This window comes from Staurois parvus, unplaced genomic scaffold (genome assembly GCF_062004578.1).
Source record: "Staurois parvus isolate SC_StPar_1 unplaced genomic scaffold, SC_StPar_1.0 ptg000783l, whole genome shotgun sequence".
Classification (NCBI taxonomy): Eukaryota; Metazoa; Chordata; class Amphibia; order Anura; family Ranidae; genus Staurois; species Staurois parvus.
Window position 1 is genome coordinate 897601 of NW_028318579.1, and position 17955 is coordinate 915555.

Genomic DNA, 17955 nt, shown 5'->3' on the forward strand with positions numbered 1-17955 from the left:
CCTTTCCCTGTCTTTTAAACTCTGGCGCATCATTGGTTAACAAATGTGGGTCCTTGGGCAGAACAGCATTACAGATGGTCCGACGGGGGGGGGGGGGGGGGTCACACCCCCTCCTTCCTCCTGCTCCACCAGAAAAAGTTCTTTCACTGGGTACACTGCTTGTTATGCAATCTGTGAATGGGGAAGAGTCTATTCAGTTACAGGAGTCTCTACTCCATTCATAGACTGTGTTCCAAGCAATGGAATCAATGAAAGAAGGAGGAGATGGCAGTAGGATCACAATCAGTTTCATCAAGTAGAACCCAAACAAGCAATGTAAAATGGCCAGCGGTACTATGTAAGCTGCTCCATAACAATTAAGGTGTTACTAAACCCACAACAGTAACATAAGTCTGTATATGCAGTAAATCATGCTTGTTATACTCACTGTGGAATCTAAGGGGTTAATCCTTCACTTTGTGTAAAAAGGATGCTTGATCCTGACTTTTCTGATCCTCCCCTTCTTTTACTGTCCCCAATCCATCTGCTGATAGAACAGAGCCTTGGGGGCAAGCTGCACATGCTCAGTTTGGTGTGTATTGCTAGAAAGGTGTTTTTTTTTTTTCTTGGGAGAGTGCATGTGGTCAGCACAGGGTCAATCAGCACTGTCCAGACAGAGGGTCAGGGGTCATGCAGCCTCATAGGACAATTAGGGGAGAATGAAAACTCCTCCTATAAGTTTTATTCAGTGCTCCGCTGGACACTGATAGAAGTCACAAGACTGCTCTAACTGCTGATGAGAAAAGGTATTTAGCAGTTTGTATTTACTAAAATAACTGCATTTCTATGTTCTGTGTACTGTGGGAGACCAGATGTAGTGAATGCAGGGTCCGGGGAGACCAGATATAGTGAATGCAGGGTCCGGGGAGACCGGATATAGTGAGTGCAGGGTCCGGGGAGAGCGGATATAGTGAGTGCAGGGTCCGGGGAGAGCGGATATAGTGAGTGCAGGGTCCGGGGAGAGCGGATATAGTGAATGCAGGGTCCGGGGAGAGCGGATATAGTGAATGCGGGGTCCGGGGAGACCGGATATAGTGAATGCGGGGTCCGGGGAGACCGGATATAGTGAATGCGGGGTCCGGGGAGACCGGATATAGTGAATGCAGGGTCCGGAGAGACCGGATATAGTGAATGCAGGGTCCGGGAGACCGGATATAGTGAATGCAGGGTCCTGGGAGACCAGATATAGTGAATGCAGGGTCCAGGGAGAGCGGAAATAGTGAATGCGGGGTCCGGGGAGAGCGGAAATAGTGAATGCGGGGTCCGGGGAGTGCGGATATAGTGAATGCGGGGTTCGGGGAGAGCGGATATAGTGAATGCGGGGTCTGGGGAGAGCGGATATAGTGAATGCAGGGTCCGGGGAGAGCGGATATAGTGAATGCGGGGTCCGGGGAGAGCGGATATAGTGAATGCGGGGTCCGGGGAGAGCGGATATAGTGAATGCGGGGTCCGGAGAGAGCGGATATAGGGAATGCGGGGTCCGGGAAGAGCGGATATAGTGAATGTGGGGTCCGGGGAGAGCGGATATAGTGAATGCGGGGTCCGGGGAGAGCGGATATAGTGAATCCGGGGTCCGGGGAGAGCGGATATAGTGAATGCGGGGTCCGGGGAGAGCTGATATAGTGAATGCGGGGTCCGGGGAGAGCTGATATAGTGAATGCGGGGTCCGGGGAGAGCTGATATAGTGAATGCGGGGTCCGGGGGGAGCGGAAATAGTGAATGCGGGGTCCGGGGGGAGCGGAAATAGTGAATGCGGTGTCCGGGGAGAGCGGAAATAGTGAATGCGGGGTCCGGGGAGAGCGGAAATAGTGAATGCGGGGTCCGGGGAGGGCGGATATAGTGAATGCGGGGTACGGGGAGGGCGGATATAGTGAATGCGGGGTCCGGGGAGAGCGGATATAGTGAATGCAGGGTCTGGGGTTTAGTAACACTTTAATCAAATTTTAATTCTGTATTTATAACACAAACAGAAGCAGGTCATTAGTTACATATTGGGATTACACAAATAGTAAAAGGATCGTCACAACTCCAAATCTCAGGGAAGATGCATCAAATAATGACATGACAAGAACCAGGATGGCAGGGACATATGGCCACCCAGCAACAGAGAAGGCAGTTAGAGGGAGGAATGTCTAGGTAAGCAAATGGCACAGAAGGAGGAATATCATAAAACGAAACATAACTGGAACTCATCGTCTCTATATAGAAATAGAAAACTCAGTCCTTCTTAAAGGACACGTCTAAAGATAGGGATGTATATGACTCCTGGGAGGTTCCACCACTAGTTTTATGTCGGAAGACGGTAGCTCCAATAACCCTGGAACCGTATAAAGCCCCATATAAACTTTAATAGTTTGTTTTGGAGTATTCACTGAACGAGATTAGATATAGAAATGGGAAGCAATCAAAAGAAATGAAGTCGCTTTTGGAGAAATGCCATTTTAACAACATTTCATCTACCAAGCCTGCAGATTTGACATTGGCTGTAGAAGTGTAACAGCGCAGTGAGATCGCAGATGACAGGGGGATAACTTGCTTGGTTTGGGGAAGTTAAATTTGCAAATGGGAATTTTGTAAGATTTCTGCTAACTTTATAACAAAATTGAGTGGAAGGATTGCTCTGCGTTCTGCCACATGCATTTCTGATTAAGGGCCAGTTCACATCACTTGCAGTTCAGTGCTTTTTTTTTTTTCCTGCATCAAAAATGCATGGATAGTAGGTTATATGGTTTCTAATGGCATAGTTGACACCATTGCAGTCAGTTCCAGAAAAAAAGTAGAACATTTCGCATTATTCCTACACTGGACTGTACTGGAACGCAATAAAATGCACCAGAACTTATCAAAATTCCACCAGACACCAGTGTAAAAATGCATTTAACTATAGGAATGCGCTAGAAACAACAAAACTTCAATAAACTGTGCATAAATCAGTATGAAATCAAATAAAACATTTCACATATAAATAATTAAATAAGTCATAAAGTGTTCAAATAATCAATCTGTGAGGACGTCGTGACGAAACGCGTAGGGCGTGGCCAGCTGAATGCAGACGTTGTGACACCTCTCATATGTCAGTCGGAGATGATCCGCGGTGAGCGATGCCAGTGATTGTATACCTATGCCCATGATGCTGGTGTCGGTTTAGACACCTTGTTTGTAAGTGTGTTATCTTATTAAATTGTGTTTGGTTTTAAAAAAACACGCTGCACTATTATTCCTTTCTCTTTTCCTTTTGAACATGGTCCCAATGCCTATGGGGAACCGTATATCCCTCTAGGAGAGAGAGGTTGTGGAGAGTTGTTTCATGTTTATCTGGAATCAATCTTTAACACAGAGCTGCATTTTTCATCCTAAGGGATTTAAAACTGCAGAATATTGCATCCTATATCCGGAATTGGAATATCCATCGCTCCCAGAGCAATAGCGCTTATGCTGGTCTATGATTTGATCAGCATATAGCTCTGGTGAGTTTATTTGGTGGTGGAGTACACATGGTGGCTGTAAATTTGTATTGTGGGACTTTGGACTTTCACAGATTGATTATTTGAACACTTTATGACTTATTTAATTATTTATATGTGAAATGTTTTATTTGATTTCATACTGATTTATGCACAGTTTATTGAAGTTTTGTTGTTTCTAGCGCATTCCTATAGTTAAATGCATTTTGACCAAGATTAACAATCTTTGGGTTTTGGAATTGGTGCTATATTAGTTAAGGGTGTGGCGCTTTTCTAAACAACTTTTTACCAGTGTAAAAATAAACAGGAAAAAAGAAAAAAAGCATTTGGACCCAGAAACGCAACAAAAACGCGCTAGAGCTTAAAAACAATGCATTAATGAATGTGCATGCAGAAACACATCTGGATCGGATCTGGAGTGTGTTTTTGTGATGTGAACCTGCCCTTACAGTTGACAGTGATCAAATAATCAAGAATGGTATATAAATGAATTAAAAGTGTCGTTTCCAATAGCTTTGCAGTGTTTTTATTCTTTTGTGAGCACAGATTATTGATGCTTAGATGGCCAGGCCAAATTTAGTAGCAGGGCTCAAAATTTGAAGTCCTGAGCTACTAGCCTCGACTTGAGTTACTCGCCACCAGTTACCCCACCCAACCCCTACTCTGCCCCACCCTTAGTTATGGCCCTAAACACTCACTCGTAAATTATCTCAGGAAATGGCATTGTTAAATGTTTTATGCAGAATGAAGGAAGGAAGGGAGGGGTGCAAAGGAAGGGAGAGGATGGAAGGAATGAAAGGTGGGAGGGGTGCAAGGAAGGGAGGGGTGGCAAGGAAGGGAGGGAGGTGTGGGAAGCAAGGCAGGGAAGGATGCAGGGGTGGAAGGAAGGAGGGAGGGGTTGAAGGAGAGGTGGATGGAAGGAAGAGAGGGAGAGGTGGAAGGAAAATAAGGAGGTATGGGTGGAAGGAAAGAAGGGAGGGGTGGGTGGAAGGAAGGCAGAAATGGAAGGAAGGGGTGGATGGAGGGAGGAGTTGATGGAGGGGTGGATGGAAGGAAGAGAGGGGTGGGTGGAAGGAAGGGGTAGGTAGATGGCAGGGTGGAAGGAAGGGGTAGGTGGGTGGAAGGGAAGGGTGGAGGGGAGGAAGGGAGGGGTGGGTGGAAGGAAGGCAGAAATGGGAGGAAGGGGTGGGTGGAAAGAAGGAAGGGGTGGAAGGAAGGGAGGGAGGGGTGGAAGGAAAGGAGGGAGGGGTAGAATGATGTCATACATCCCAGGAGTCTTTAGGAGGGGAGGGAGGGTTCTCAACTCATGCCTATACCTGAGCTAAGGGCAGATGGATTCCTGGAAGTAAATGCTACATGAATCATCTGGCCTTACTCAAGATGGCCATGGCTAGAAATGCCAGGGGGTGTTTTTCAAAATAATTTCTCAGTAAAAGAAAGCATGGAGACATGGATGGGTGGAGGAGTTTGCTTCGAATATTAAAAATGAATTGTATAGGTTTTTTGGTTTGTGGCGCTCAGATGCAGCGTAGTTCCACTTTAAGCACTTGAGCTCTCAGGAAACGATTGAAGGCAGTTTTTATGTTGACCTTTCAGTTTCTTGCAGTCTTATTTTTAACCAAAATGACTATTTAGTATAAAATTGCTCCCCATACACATGTCAATTTTGGAAGCTTTCTGGCCGAATCAAAAAAACATTGGACTGAATGGTTCAGAAATCAAGGAAATTGATGGAAAACACCGTAGTGCCTGCAGAACCATATCTTCCATCAATTTCTATCCCACTTATGTTACTCAATAGCAGAAAATGTTCGAAGACAGTAAGTGACATATCATTGTGCGCTCTTCAGTTCCATGCTATCAGTTTTATTCCATCTAAAGCTGTTGTTCGTTTTACATGAATAAAATTAAAGCGGTCGTCTTTTGAAAAACAAATGACAACCATTGAGGGGCCCAACTAGCTTTTAAAATACGAGGGCTGTACTGAAAGTAATGCAAAAGATGGTATAACTTTCCTATTACTTACACAGGTCATTCAAATGTCACGTGTTGGTAGGGTGGGGTAAGGAATCTCTTCCTCTATAACAAAAAAAATAGTATACAATCAGCGCTGGAGGAGTGTTACAATAAATAAAAGTCCAAGAATAAATACTAAGCGGCGGTAGTGGCAGCACCCTTTAGAGCAAAGCTGGAACTCTGAGTATAAAAGGGAACAGAGGGGCGCCAGACTAAGTGCAGCATTAAATGGTGCGATTAATTAATACGCATACAATCTGCAACTCACTGGAAGGTAAAAGAGACAGGCATATCTGTAAGTCGTCCGGGTGTCTCCCCTATAGTTTCCTGCTGCCAGGCAGTCAGGGTAGTCTATGCGTGGCTGGACTGTGGGGCTGAAACATCCAAACGCAGCCGTCCTCCGTGATAGCTTGGAACGCAAGATGGCGCCCGACCGGACATGACGTCAACGAGGAGCTTGATGACTGTCAGGAATGGACTCAGCACGGGTGGTGGGACTCACCTGCCGTGTGGGCTGCAGTACCAGGGCTGACCAGCAGGTGCTTTCAGCAGGCAGAAGCTTACTCCTGCAGTCAGCCAACACCTGGGGCTGATTGCAGGAGGTGTATTTAAGGAATGACTAGGCCTGTGATCAGTGCCTTGGTGTATGTTTCCCATGAGCCCCTGTACCTGGTTTCCTGTGTTCCTGCCTAGTTGCTGACTCTGCTTTGATCCTGACCTCTGCTGACCGTCTCCTGTTGAACCCCTGGCTTGCCTGACCATCCTTCTGCCTGATCCTCTGTACCGCGCTGCCCGTGAGTTACTGAACCCGGCTTGTGACCCTGACTATTCCCTGCCTGCTCCTCCGGTACCTCACTGCCCGCACGTTGCTGACCTGGCCTGCCTGACTACGCCTGATGGTACCCAGACGATCCATCCATCCCGCACGGATCCAGTCACTACTGTCCAAACCTGCCAGCCCCTTCACATCAGGCTTTCCCCCGGTACATACCCTCGGCGGACCCCTTTACCAGTGTTGGGTGCACTCAGGGGCCGCGACCTGGTCTCAGTCCTGCGCCAAGTCCATCCCCACCATCAGGGGCTCTGGTGAAAAGGCAGACTGGGGCTTAGACTCCGCGCCCTGGGGAATCCCGTTCTGTGGGTACTAGAGATCCCGCCGGGCGGTGCCTGACGGTACCTTACGGCCTGCCTGACCATTCCACCTCTCCAGCCCTGACTACGCCTGTGTTCCTGAAGCCTGCTACTTCCCTGTGTCAGTCCACACATTTCTGGTCATACCCGGATCCCTAACAATGACGTAAGTGGGAAACCAAGGTTTCTCACTTTACGTCATCACGCTCCTCTTTGACTGCCTGAAAGCAGGAACCTATAGGGGAGACACCCGGAAGACTTACAGATATCCCTGTCTTTTACCTTCCAGTGAGTTGGCAGTTGTATGCGTTTTAATAAATTGCACCATTTAAGGGCTCCATGTACACGGGGCGTTTGGAAAACACTTCTGAACGATGGAAACTGACTGCTTAAAAAATGTCTGTTTGCATACCGCGTTTATGCGCGTTTGCGTTTAGAAGCGTTTTTTACAGATACCCTCATGAGACCTTCCAGAATGCACTAATAAACAGTAAATAATTAACAATTTCAGACATTTTGAGAGGAATAGAGAGAGCAGAAGCAGAGAGAGCAGTATGTGTTGAGATGACCTGTCTTTTCTGGTTGTATTCACTATGGATCCCATCATGAGCATAATGCGGTGCGTTCTACCATTGTTTCCTTCACGCAAAACCTGGAACTGACTGCGCTGGTGTACCGGGTCCATTTGAATACATGGAAAATACTTTGCATGCATTTCTGATGATGAAAAAAGGCTCCGGACAGCATCTGGACATGGAACAGTTAAAAAACGCTTCTAAACGCAGTTAGTTGTGTTTACAAGCGTTTGGCGGTTGAAATGCTGATAAAATCTACTGCTGAACACAAGTTTGGTGCGTTCAAAACAAGACTGTAAACTGAACTGCCTGTAGACGACGATGTGTACATGGACACATAGGAAAACATTAGGGAGAGTTCAGGGGCTGCTGAAAAAAACGCAGAAAAGCTCCTGACCGTCAGTTTATCAGCTGCAGTGTACATGAACCCTAATGCTGCACTTAGTGTGGCGCCCCTCTGTTCCCTTTTATCTTTTCCTTTATAGCTGGGGTACCCAGACCTTGGCTCTCTGATGTGGCCTTGGACCTCGACCAGATCGCGTGTTGTCGACCCGCCAACCCAGAGCATCAGAGTGCATGGAGCTGGTTCCTGCAGGGGAGGAAGCAGGCGGCCGCAGAGTGAGCAGGAGCCTCATAAGCCGATGCTTCCCCTGTAGCACCAGCTCCTGTTTCGGATGGAGTGATACCACATGCACTTCGCCTGGAACCTTTCTAGCAGCCTGGAGAGCAATGCCAGCAGAAACTGGAAGAGAAAAAAGTCAGGTTAGAAACCGCCTCCCACCCGCATATAGTCCAATGACAGATGCAAGGCGGTTCTCTTGTTCTGGGAGGACGTCATATGACGTCTTTCCATTCTCACCGCGCACGTGCGGCTCCGGGAGCGCGCAGCACGGTGATCGGTGGTGCACTGTGTCCCTCGGACACAGCGGATCACCGATCAACGGAAAGAGCCGAAGATGTCGGCTTGGTCATGTGATCAGCTGTGTCCAATCACAGCTGATCACATGTAAACACGGAAATGCCGGTTATCGGCATTTCTCTCCTCACGAGCTGTCACGCTGACAGAGGAGAGGAGAGCCGGTAATCGGCATTCCGCGGAGGGGACATGTACACTGATCATCAGAGCACTGATGATCAGTGTGCCCTGATGATCAGTGTAGCCCCAGCAGTGCCACCTGTCAGTGTCCATCAGTGCCAGCTGTCAGTGCCCATCAATGCCACATATCAGTGCCCATCTGAGCTGCCTTTCAGTGTCACCCATCAGTGCCAGTCAGTGTCGCCTATCAGTGCCCGTCAGTGATGCCTGTCAATGCCCATCAGTGCCACATACCAGTGCCTCCTCATCAGTGCCCATCACTGCAGCCTATCAGCGCCCATCACTGCAGCCTCATTAGCGCACATCAGTGAAGGAGAAAAATCACTTATTTACAAAATTTTATAACAAAAACTGAAACTTTTTTTCTTCAAAATGTTCAGTGGTTTTTGGTTTGTGTAAGAAAAAATAAAAATCCCAGAGGTGATTAAATACCACCAAAATAAAGCTCTATCTGTCACAAAAAAATGATAAAAATTTCATATGGGTACAGTGTTGCATGACCGCGCAATTGTCATTCAAAGTGTGACAGCGCTGAAAGCTGTAAATTGGCCTGGGCAGGAAGGGGGTAGAAGTGCCCTGTAGGCAGGAAGGGGGTAGAAGTGCCCTGTAGGCAGGAAAGGGGTATAAGTGCCCTGTAGGCAGGAAAGGGGTATAAGTGCCCTGTAGGCAGGAAAGGGGTATAAGTGCCCTGTAGGCAGGAAGGGGGTAGAAGTGCCCTGTAGGCAGGAAGGGGGTAGAAGTGCCCTGTAGGCAGGAAGGGGGTAGAAGTGCCCTGTAGGCAGGAAGGGGGTAGAAGTGCCCTGTAGGCAGGAAGGGGGTATAAGTGCTCTGTAGGCAGGAAGGGGTATAAGTGCCCTGTAGGCAGGAAGGGGGTAGAAGTGCCCTGTAGGCAGGAAGGGGTATAAGTGCCCTGTAGGCAGGAAAGGGGTATAAGTGCCCTGTAGGCAGGAAGGGGGTATAAGTGCCCTGTAGGCAGGAAAGGGGTATAAGTGCCCTGTAGGCAGGAAAGGGGTATAAGTGCCCTGTAGGCAGGAAGGGGGTAGAAGTGCCCTGTAGGCAGGAAGGGGGTAGAAGTGCCCTGTAGGCAGGAAGGGGGTAGAAGTGCCCTGTAGGTGAGGGGTTAAACATCACATCATTTTGCAATGGGGATATATCAACACTTATAAAAAAAAATGGGTATTAGTCTGCTTTCACTGATCCGCGCTGTGCAGGTGATCCAGAGCACATCAGTGTGAAAGCAGCTGTATAGGGAGCTCAGGACAGTAAGGGCTCATTTACATTTGCGGTTTGAGGAACGGTAAAACCCTATAGTTGAAGTGTGTTTTTACCACCCCCCAAAGCCAATGGTGTCACCGCCCCATGCTTCATGGGGTACCCATGTAGAATTCTACATCATTCTGTTTTACACTTGGACAGGAGGTGCGGCGGTCGTGGCATATACAGGAACCGATCCTCTCCATTTTTATCCTGCAACCGCTGAAAGACGGCTTCTCCTCCTCTCCTTATAAACGGCCTCCCCGCACAAGCAGGGTGCGGGGAGGCCGTTTATAAACAGCCATCCGCCCCTGCACTGCTCCCGTCTGGCCGTTTTATATACAACGGCTGGACGGGAGGTGGTTAATCATTTCCGGAGGTCAGAAAAAAGTGAAAAAAAACGTGTCTGTCACTATAGTTCAGTACTGGTTTTTAAATGTAATTACCGGCTTTTTTTTCCCCTCTCTATAGCCCAGAGAATCAGCTGTCACTTTCCCCACAGCTAAAAGAAACAAAGTTTCCTTTAGCTCCAGGGAAAGTGACAGCTAATTCTATGAGCTATGGTGAAGAAAAAAAAAAGCCGGCAGTTGCATTTAAGAATCGGCACCGAAATACACTTCGTATTGTGAAAAACAATTCGTAGACCGAGGCATTATTTAAAATGGATTTTCATTTGTAAACCAAACGTTAACCGAGGCGTTTGTAAACCGAGGTACACCTGTAATGGCTTTCAAGCAGAAGCAATGTGCCGTCATCGAGTTCTCGGCAAAGGAGGGGGTGCAGGCTGTCTAACATCCAAAGAAGGCTATGGAAATGTCTATGGATATGACACCATTCACAAGAGTCTTGTCATTAGTGACACTTGTCCATGGTGTCATCTCCATAAACATTTCGTAGCTTTCTGTGGATGTCGGACAGCCTGCACCCCTCCTTCATCAAGAACTCCATTACTGCTTGTTGCTTCTGCTTGGAATCTATTCTTTGCCTGCAATGAAAAACAAGTAGAAGAGTTACAATAGAGCAGCATGTGAAATTTGAATGACTTATGTAAGTTATAGTGGAACTTTTATTCAGAAATTTAATTTAAATTTAATACATAAGGGGGATATGATCTCCATGTATAATACATAAGGGGGGATATGATCTCCATGTATAATACATAAGGGGGATATGATCTCCATGTATAATACATAAGGGGGGATATGATCACCATGTATAATACATAAGGGGGGATATGATCACCATGTATAATAGATAAGGGGGGGGGATATGATCACCATGTATAATACATAAGGGGGGATATGATCTCCATGTATAATACATAAGGGGGATATGATCTCCATGTATAATACATAAGGGGGGATATGATCTCCATGTATAATACATAAGGGGGGGGTATGATCTCCATGTATAATACATAAGGGGGGGGGGTATGATCTCCATGTATAATACATAAGGGGTTATATAATCTCCATGTATAATACATAAGGGGGGATATGATCTCCATGTATAATACATAAGGGGGGGATATGATCTCCATGTATAATACATAAGGGGGGGATATGATCTCCATGTATAATACATAAGGGGGGGGTATGATCTCCATGTATAATACATAAGGGGGGATATGATCTCCATGTATAATACATAAGGGGGGGATATGATCTCCATGTATAATACATAAGGGGGATATGATCTCCATGTATAATACATAAGGGGGGATATGATCTCCATGTATAATACATAAGGGGGGATATGATCTCCATGTATAATACATAAGGGGGGGATATGATCTCCTTGTACAATACATAAAGGGGGATATGATCTTCATGTATAATACATAAGGGGGGATATGATCTCCATGTATAATACATAAGGGGGGATATGATCTCCATGTATAATACATAAGGGGGGGATATGATCTCCATGTATAATACATAAGGGGGGATATAATCTCCATGTATAATACATAAGGGGGGGATATGATCTCCATGTATAATACATAAGGGGGGGATATGATCTCCATGTATAATACATAAGGGGGGATATGATCTCCATGTATAATACATACGGGGGGATATGATCTCCATGTATAATACATAAGGGGGGATATGATCTCCATGTATAATACATAAGGGGGGATATGATCTCCATGTATAATACATAAGGGGGGATATGATCTCCATGTATAATACATAAGGGGGGGATATGATCTCCATGTATAATACATAAGGGGGGGATATGATCTCCATGTATAATACATAAGGGGGATATGATCTCCATGTATAATACATAAGGGGGGATATGGTCTCCATGTATAATACATAAGGGGGGATATGATCTCTATGTATAATACATAAGGGGGGGATATGATCTCCATGTATAATTACATCAGTGATTCATATAGTGAACTCGGTGTAGAGTTATTCCCCCTGAGGTCATCACAGAGGACAAGGGGGCGCTCTTTACATCTGGAGGAAAATAGATTTATTCTTCAAATATGGAAAGGTTTCTTCACAGTAAGATCTGTGAAAATGGGGAGTAGTTTCCCTCAAGAGTTCTGTCCAGCTCAGTAGATTGCTTTATGTAAGTCCTGGATTGTTTCTTGGATACACAGAATATAACTGGATATAACATTTATAGGTGACGTTGATCCAGGGAATATCTGATTGCCTCTCAGGAAATCAGGAAGGATTTTTTTCCCCTGCAGGAGCAAATTGGATCAATTTTTGCTGGTTTTTTTTGCCTTCCTCAGGATCAACTGTGGGTGTAGGATTGTAACTTTTTTTTTTTTATGGTTGAACTAGATGGACTTTTATCTATTTCCAGCCAGACTAACTATGTATGTAGCACAGGGCCAATCGGCACTGTCCAGAGGGTCAGGGGTTAGGCAGCCTCATAGGGCAATCAGGGGAGAATGAAAACTCCTACAAGCTTTAACCAGTGCTCGGCTGTACACTGCTAAAAGTCACAAGACTGCTATAAACTGCTGATGAGGAAAGGTATTTAGCAGGGTCCAGGGAGAGCGGATATAGTGAATGCGGGGTCCGGGGAGAGCGGATATAGTGAATGCGGGGTCCGGGGAGAGCGGATATAGTGAATGCGGGGTCCGGGGAGAGCGGATATAGTGAATGCGGGGTCCGGGGAGAGCGGATATAGTGAATGCGGGGTCCGGGGAGAGCGGATATAGTGAATGCGGGGTCCGGGGAGACCGGATATAGTGAATGCGGAGTCCGGGGAGACCGGATATAGTGAATGCGGGGTCCGGGGAGAGCGGATATAGGGAATGCGGGGTCCGGGGAGAGCGGATATAGTGAATGCGGGGTCCGGGGAGAGCGGATATAGTGAATGCGGGGTCCGGGGAGAGCGGATATAGTGAATGCGGGGTCCGGGGAGAGCGGATATAGTGAATGCGGGGTCCGGGGAGAGCGGATATAGTGAATGCGGGGTCCGGGGAGAGCGGATATAGTGAATGCGGGGTCCGGGGAGAGCGGATATAGTGAATGCGGGGTCCGGGGAGAGCGGATATAGTGAATGCGGGGTCCGGGGAGAGCGGATATAGTGAATGCGGGGTCCGGGGAGAGCGGATATAGTGAATGCGGGGTCCGGGGAGAGCGGATATAGTGAATGCGGGGTTCGGGGAGAGCGGATATAGGGAATGCGGGGTCCGGGGAGAGCGGATAAAGGGAATGCGGGGTCTGGGGAGAGCGGATAAAGGGAATGCGGGGTCTGGGGAGAGCGGATAAAGGGAATGCAGGGTCCGGGGAGAGCGGATAAAGGGAATGCAGGGTCCGGGGAGAGCGGATAAAGGGAATGCAGGGTCCGGGGAGAGGGGATATAGTGAATGCGGGGTCCGGGGAGACCGGATATAGTGAATGCGGGGTCCGGGGAGACCGGATATAGGTAATGCGGGGTCCGGGGAGAGCGGATATAGTGAATGCGGGGTCCGGGGAGAGCGGATATAGTGAATGCGGGGTCCGGGGAGAGCGGATATAGTGAATGCGGGGTCCGGGGAGAGCGGATATAGTGAATGCGGGGTCCGGGGAGAGCGGATATAGTGAATGCGGGGTCCGGGGAGAGCGGATATAGAGAATGCGGGGTCCGGGGAGAGCGGATATAGTGAATGCGGGGTCCGGGGAGAGCGGATATAGTGAATGCGGGGTCCGGGGAGAGCGGATATAGTGAATGCGGGGTCCGGGGAGAGCGGATAAAGGGAATGCAGGGTCCGGGGAGAGCGGATAAAGGGAATGCGGGGTCCGGGGAGAGCGGATAAAGGGAATGCGGGGTCCGGGGAGAGCGGATAAAGGGAATGCGGAGTCCGGGGAGAGCGGATAAAGGGAATGCGGGGTCCGGGGAGAGGGGATATAGTGAATGCGGGGTCCGGGGAGACCGGATATAGTGAATGCGGGGTCCGGGGAGAGCGGATATAGTGAATGCGGGGTCCGGGGAGAGCAGATATAGTGAATGCGGGGTCCGGGGAGAGCGGATATAGTGAATGCGGGGTCCGGGGAGAGCGGATATAGTGAATGCGGGGTTCGGGGAGAGCGGATATAGTGAATGCGGGGTTCGGGGAGAGCGGATATAGGGAATGCAGGGTCCGGGGAGAGCGGATAAAGGGAATGCGGGGTCCGGGGAGAGCGGATAAAGGGAATGCGGGGTCTGGGGAGAGCGGATAAAGGGAATGCGGGGTCTGGGGAGAGCGGATAAAGGGAATGCGGGGTCCGGGGAGAGCGGATAAAGGGAATGCGGGGTCCGGGGAGAGGGGATATAGTGAATGCGGGGTCCGGGGAGAGGGGATATAGTGAATGCGGGGTCCGGGGAGACCGGATATAGTGAATGCGGGGTCCGGGGAGACCGGATATAGTGAATGCGGGGTCCGGGGAGAGCGGATATAGGTAATGCGGGGTCCGGGGAGAGCGGATATAGTGAATGCGGGGTCCGGGGAGAGCGGATATAGTGAATGCGGGGTCCGGGGAGAGCGGATATAGTGAATGCGGGGTCCGAGGAGAGCGGATATAGTGAATGCGGGGTCCGGGGAGAGCGGATATAGTGAATGCGGGGTCCGGGGAGAGCGGATATAGTGAATGCGGGGTCCGGGGAGAGCGGATAAAGGGAATGCAGGGTCCGGGGAGAGCGGATAAAGGGAATGCAGGGTCCGGGGAGAGCGGATAAAGGGAATGCAGGGTCCGGGGAGAGGGGATATAGTGAATGCAGGGTCCGGGGAGACCGGATATAGTGAATGCAGGGTCCGGGGAGAGCGGATATAGTGAATGCAGGGTCCGGGGAGAGCGGATATAGTGAATGCAGGGTCCGGGGAGAGCGGATATAGTGGGTGCAGGGTCCGGGGAGAGCGGATATAGTGAATGCAGGGTCCGGGGACAGCGGATATAGTGAGTGCAGGGTCCGGGGAGAGCGGATATAGTGAATGCAGGGTCCGGGAGAGCGGATATAGTGAATGCAGGGTCCGGGGACAGCGGATATAGTGAGTGCAGGGTCCGGGGAGAGCGGATATAGTGAATGCGGGGTCCGGGGAGAGCGGATATAGTGAATGCAGGGTCCGGGGAGAGCGGATATAGTGAATGCAGGGTCCTGGGTTTAGTAAGACTTTAAAGCTTTAGAGCGGAGACTCCGCTTATTTGCTTCATCCCCCCCTTCCACTGCCATATTTGGCACCTTTTGGGGGGGGGGAGGGGGGAGTGGATTCCTGGTTTTAACAGTTCTGCTCCCTCTTGCAGTCTCCTGGGAACTTTCACATGTCCCAGAAGACTGCCGAACCAATTAAGCCAAAAGCTGTCACAGCCTGGTGCCCACAGCTGAGATGCCGGCGCCGTGGAGGAGAGAAGAGGAGAAGGGACTGCACGGGTGAGAACATCTCTGGACCCCGGGACAGGTAAGTGTGTGTTTATTAAAAGTCAGCAGATACAGTTTTTGTAGCTGCTGACTTTTAATAAACACAAAAACAAATGGAACTCTGCTTTTAAGTACTGTCCATGATAATTTTTTTTTTTTTATTTGCACTAATATCCACATTTTCAGGACAAGCTTTCCCCTCTTCTTCAAGATGCAAGCAGTACTCCTTGATGAACGGAGTACATCCCATAAACGTGTTCTGAAAATCTGGATGTTAGCGCAAAAAAAAAAAAAGAATGGTATCATGGACAGTACTTTGTGTTTTTTTTTTTCTTTTTTGTTGCAAGTACACCAATACGGCTACAGTCACCTCCAGCATCCGGTAATCAAAACTCTTTTATTGGATGTTTGATGGAAGTGAGGCCTGAGAACACTTTCTGAACACGAACATTGCTACAATGTAAACCATAAACACTTCTTAAGGTGTCCTGAGATCTTAATTAAAATTTTCATTTAAAAATAAAAAAATAGTGCGTTCCCCGCGGACCGGTGAATGCTGTCAGCGTTATTAACCACCTCCCTGCAGGGTCGTCGGACGGGACCTCTGTACGAGGTCCCGATCATGTGATCACTGATTGGCCAATCAGTGATCACATGCAAAGTAGTAAGCAAGATGTCACTTGTGACATCATTGCTTACTACGTGTGAAATCTGTGAATGATCACAGAGGTCACATGGTACAAGGCTATTCACAAAAGCCTTGTACCATGTGACAAGCTGTGACCAATCACAGCTCAATCAGTACTTCTCAATGAGTGCAAGAATGCAGCCAGAGAGAAAGAGAAATGATTGCTTTTACATCCTATATGGGTGTAAAAGCAATCGGTGTAAAAAAAAAAAAAAAAAAAATCTTCATCACCCCCCACAAGTAGTACAGTGTCACCATGGTGACACTGTACTGCTAGGGTGACAGTATGTAAAAAAATAAAAAATAAAATAAAAATGTAAAAAAAAATGTTAAAAAATAATAATATAATATATATAATTGTATTTATATATATATATAATATAATTATAATAATTTTTGCTTATAAACTAATTTGGATTTTTTTTTTTTTTTTACTAAAAAGATAACGGAATAAATTTTGGCCAAGATTTATGATGAAATATTATTTATTTGCAAAATTTTATAAAAAAAACACTTTTTTTCAAAATTTTTGGACATTTCATTTACATAGCAAAAAAAATACAAATCCCAGCGGTGAATAAATACCACCAAAATAAAGCTTTATCTGTCTCAAAACAATGGTAAAAAATTCATTTGGGTACAGTGTTGCATGACCGCGCAATTGTCATTCAAAGTGTGATAGCGCTAAAAGCTGAAAATTGCCCTGGTCATGAAGGGGGTAAAAGTGTCCGGTCTGGAAGTGGTTAATATCTACAGAGCGGTGCTTTGCTTTGCTCTCACCCCGCCTCTCTAATTGCCGATCACATCGACCTTTCTTGTATTTTGGGAGCTGGAAGACTAATCTACGCTCAGGCCTCCCCTCCCTACCCCCCCGTTTTCTTTTTTTTTTTGTAATAAAGCCATTTCAGATTTCCTGTTTACGGCGAGCCTCTAAAAAAGAGAACAGATCCGTCACGGTGACAGCGGCTTTAATTAAAACCCCAAAATATACATTTACACTGGAATATATCAAGATGTCTGACGTCTATAATACCGCTTTTAATGGGGGAGCTGAATTTTCCATTACTTCCTTCAAGTTTAATGTCCTTTAAAGTTTGTCGGCAGGAGATGATCATTTACACGCTAATGTTCCCGAGTTTTATAAGCAAACTTTTTATGCCGGTTATTTTCTGATTGGTGTATTATGGGAGTGTAATGAAAGCTGATCTCCAGCCTTCAGTCTTGCACAGCGGCTCCTCTCCTGGACTGAAACGGCTTACTCTGGTTTCACTGCACACTGTGAGACTCTCACCATGTGCATTAGAAGCTGCAGCAAGTCACATAGAGCTCCGCCTCATTTTTTTTAGTTGAGGATGTCCAGTATCATCTTTCCTCCCCAGCCTGACTGTAATTGTTGGGCTCTTGCTCTATGCTACGTCCAGCGGGGTTCTGGCTCTCGGCATTTGTCCTGCGGGTTCTTGCGGTTGTGTTAATGGTGGTCTTTTGTTCCAGGTTATCACACATCTGTGTTTGGAGTGTACAGCGACTGTCTTCTTGACAACCTCCCAGGACTGAAGAACAATGGATGTACAGTGGATGTGATCCCGGCTCTGCCTCGGCTGCAGATCAGCACCTCCCTCCCCAGGTGAGCCTCAAATGCTCCATGTAATAGATTAGGGCTTGTTTACACTTGAAGTTGTGGGATGGGGTTGCGGTAAAGGCAAACCGTTAGTCTTTACCACCCCCCAACTTCTTCCCCTTAACCTCCCTGCAGTTATTCCTGAGTGTAGCTTGGGGTAAAGTTTCAGCACCTCAAGCGGTAACCCCGAGCTACACTCGGGAATACACTGCAGTGTTGCTCCG

The 17955-nt window shown here is 47.6% G+C and overlaps 1 protein-coding gene across 1 annotated transcript in view; it reads left to right on the forward strand.

The window, feature by feature from the left end:
• Window positions 1-17955, forward strand: part of TRAPPC9 (trafficking protein particle complex subunit 9) — an 875381-nt gene that overhangs the window by 149363 nt on the left and 708063 nt on the right. The window contains exon 13 of the mRNA XM_089654645.1: window positions 17605-17737. Coding sequence (XP_089510771.1) covers window positions 17605-17737 — 133 coding nt within the window. The remainder of the gene's footprint in view (window positions 1-17604; window positions 17738-17955) is intronic.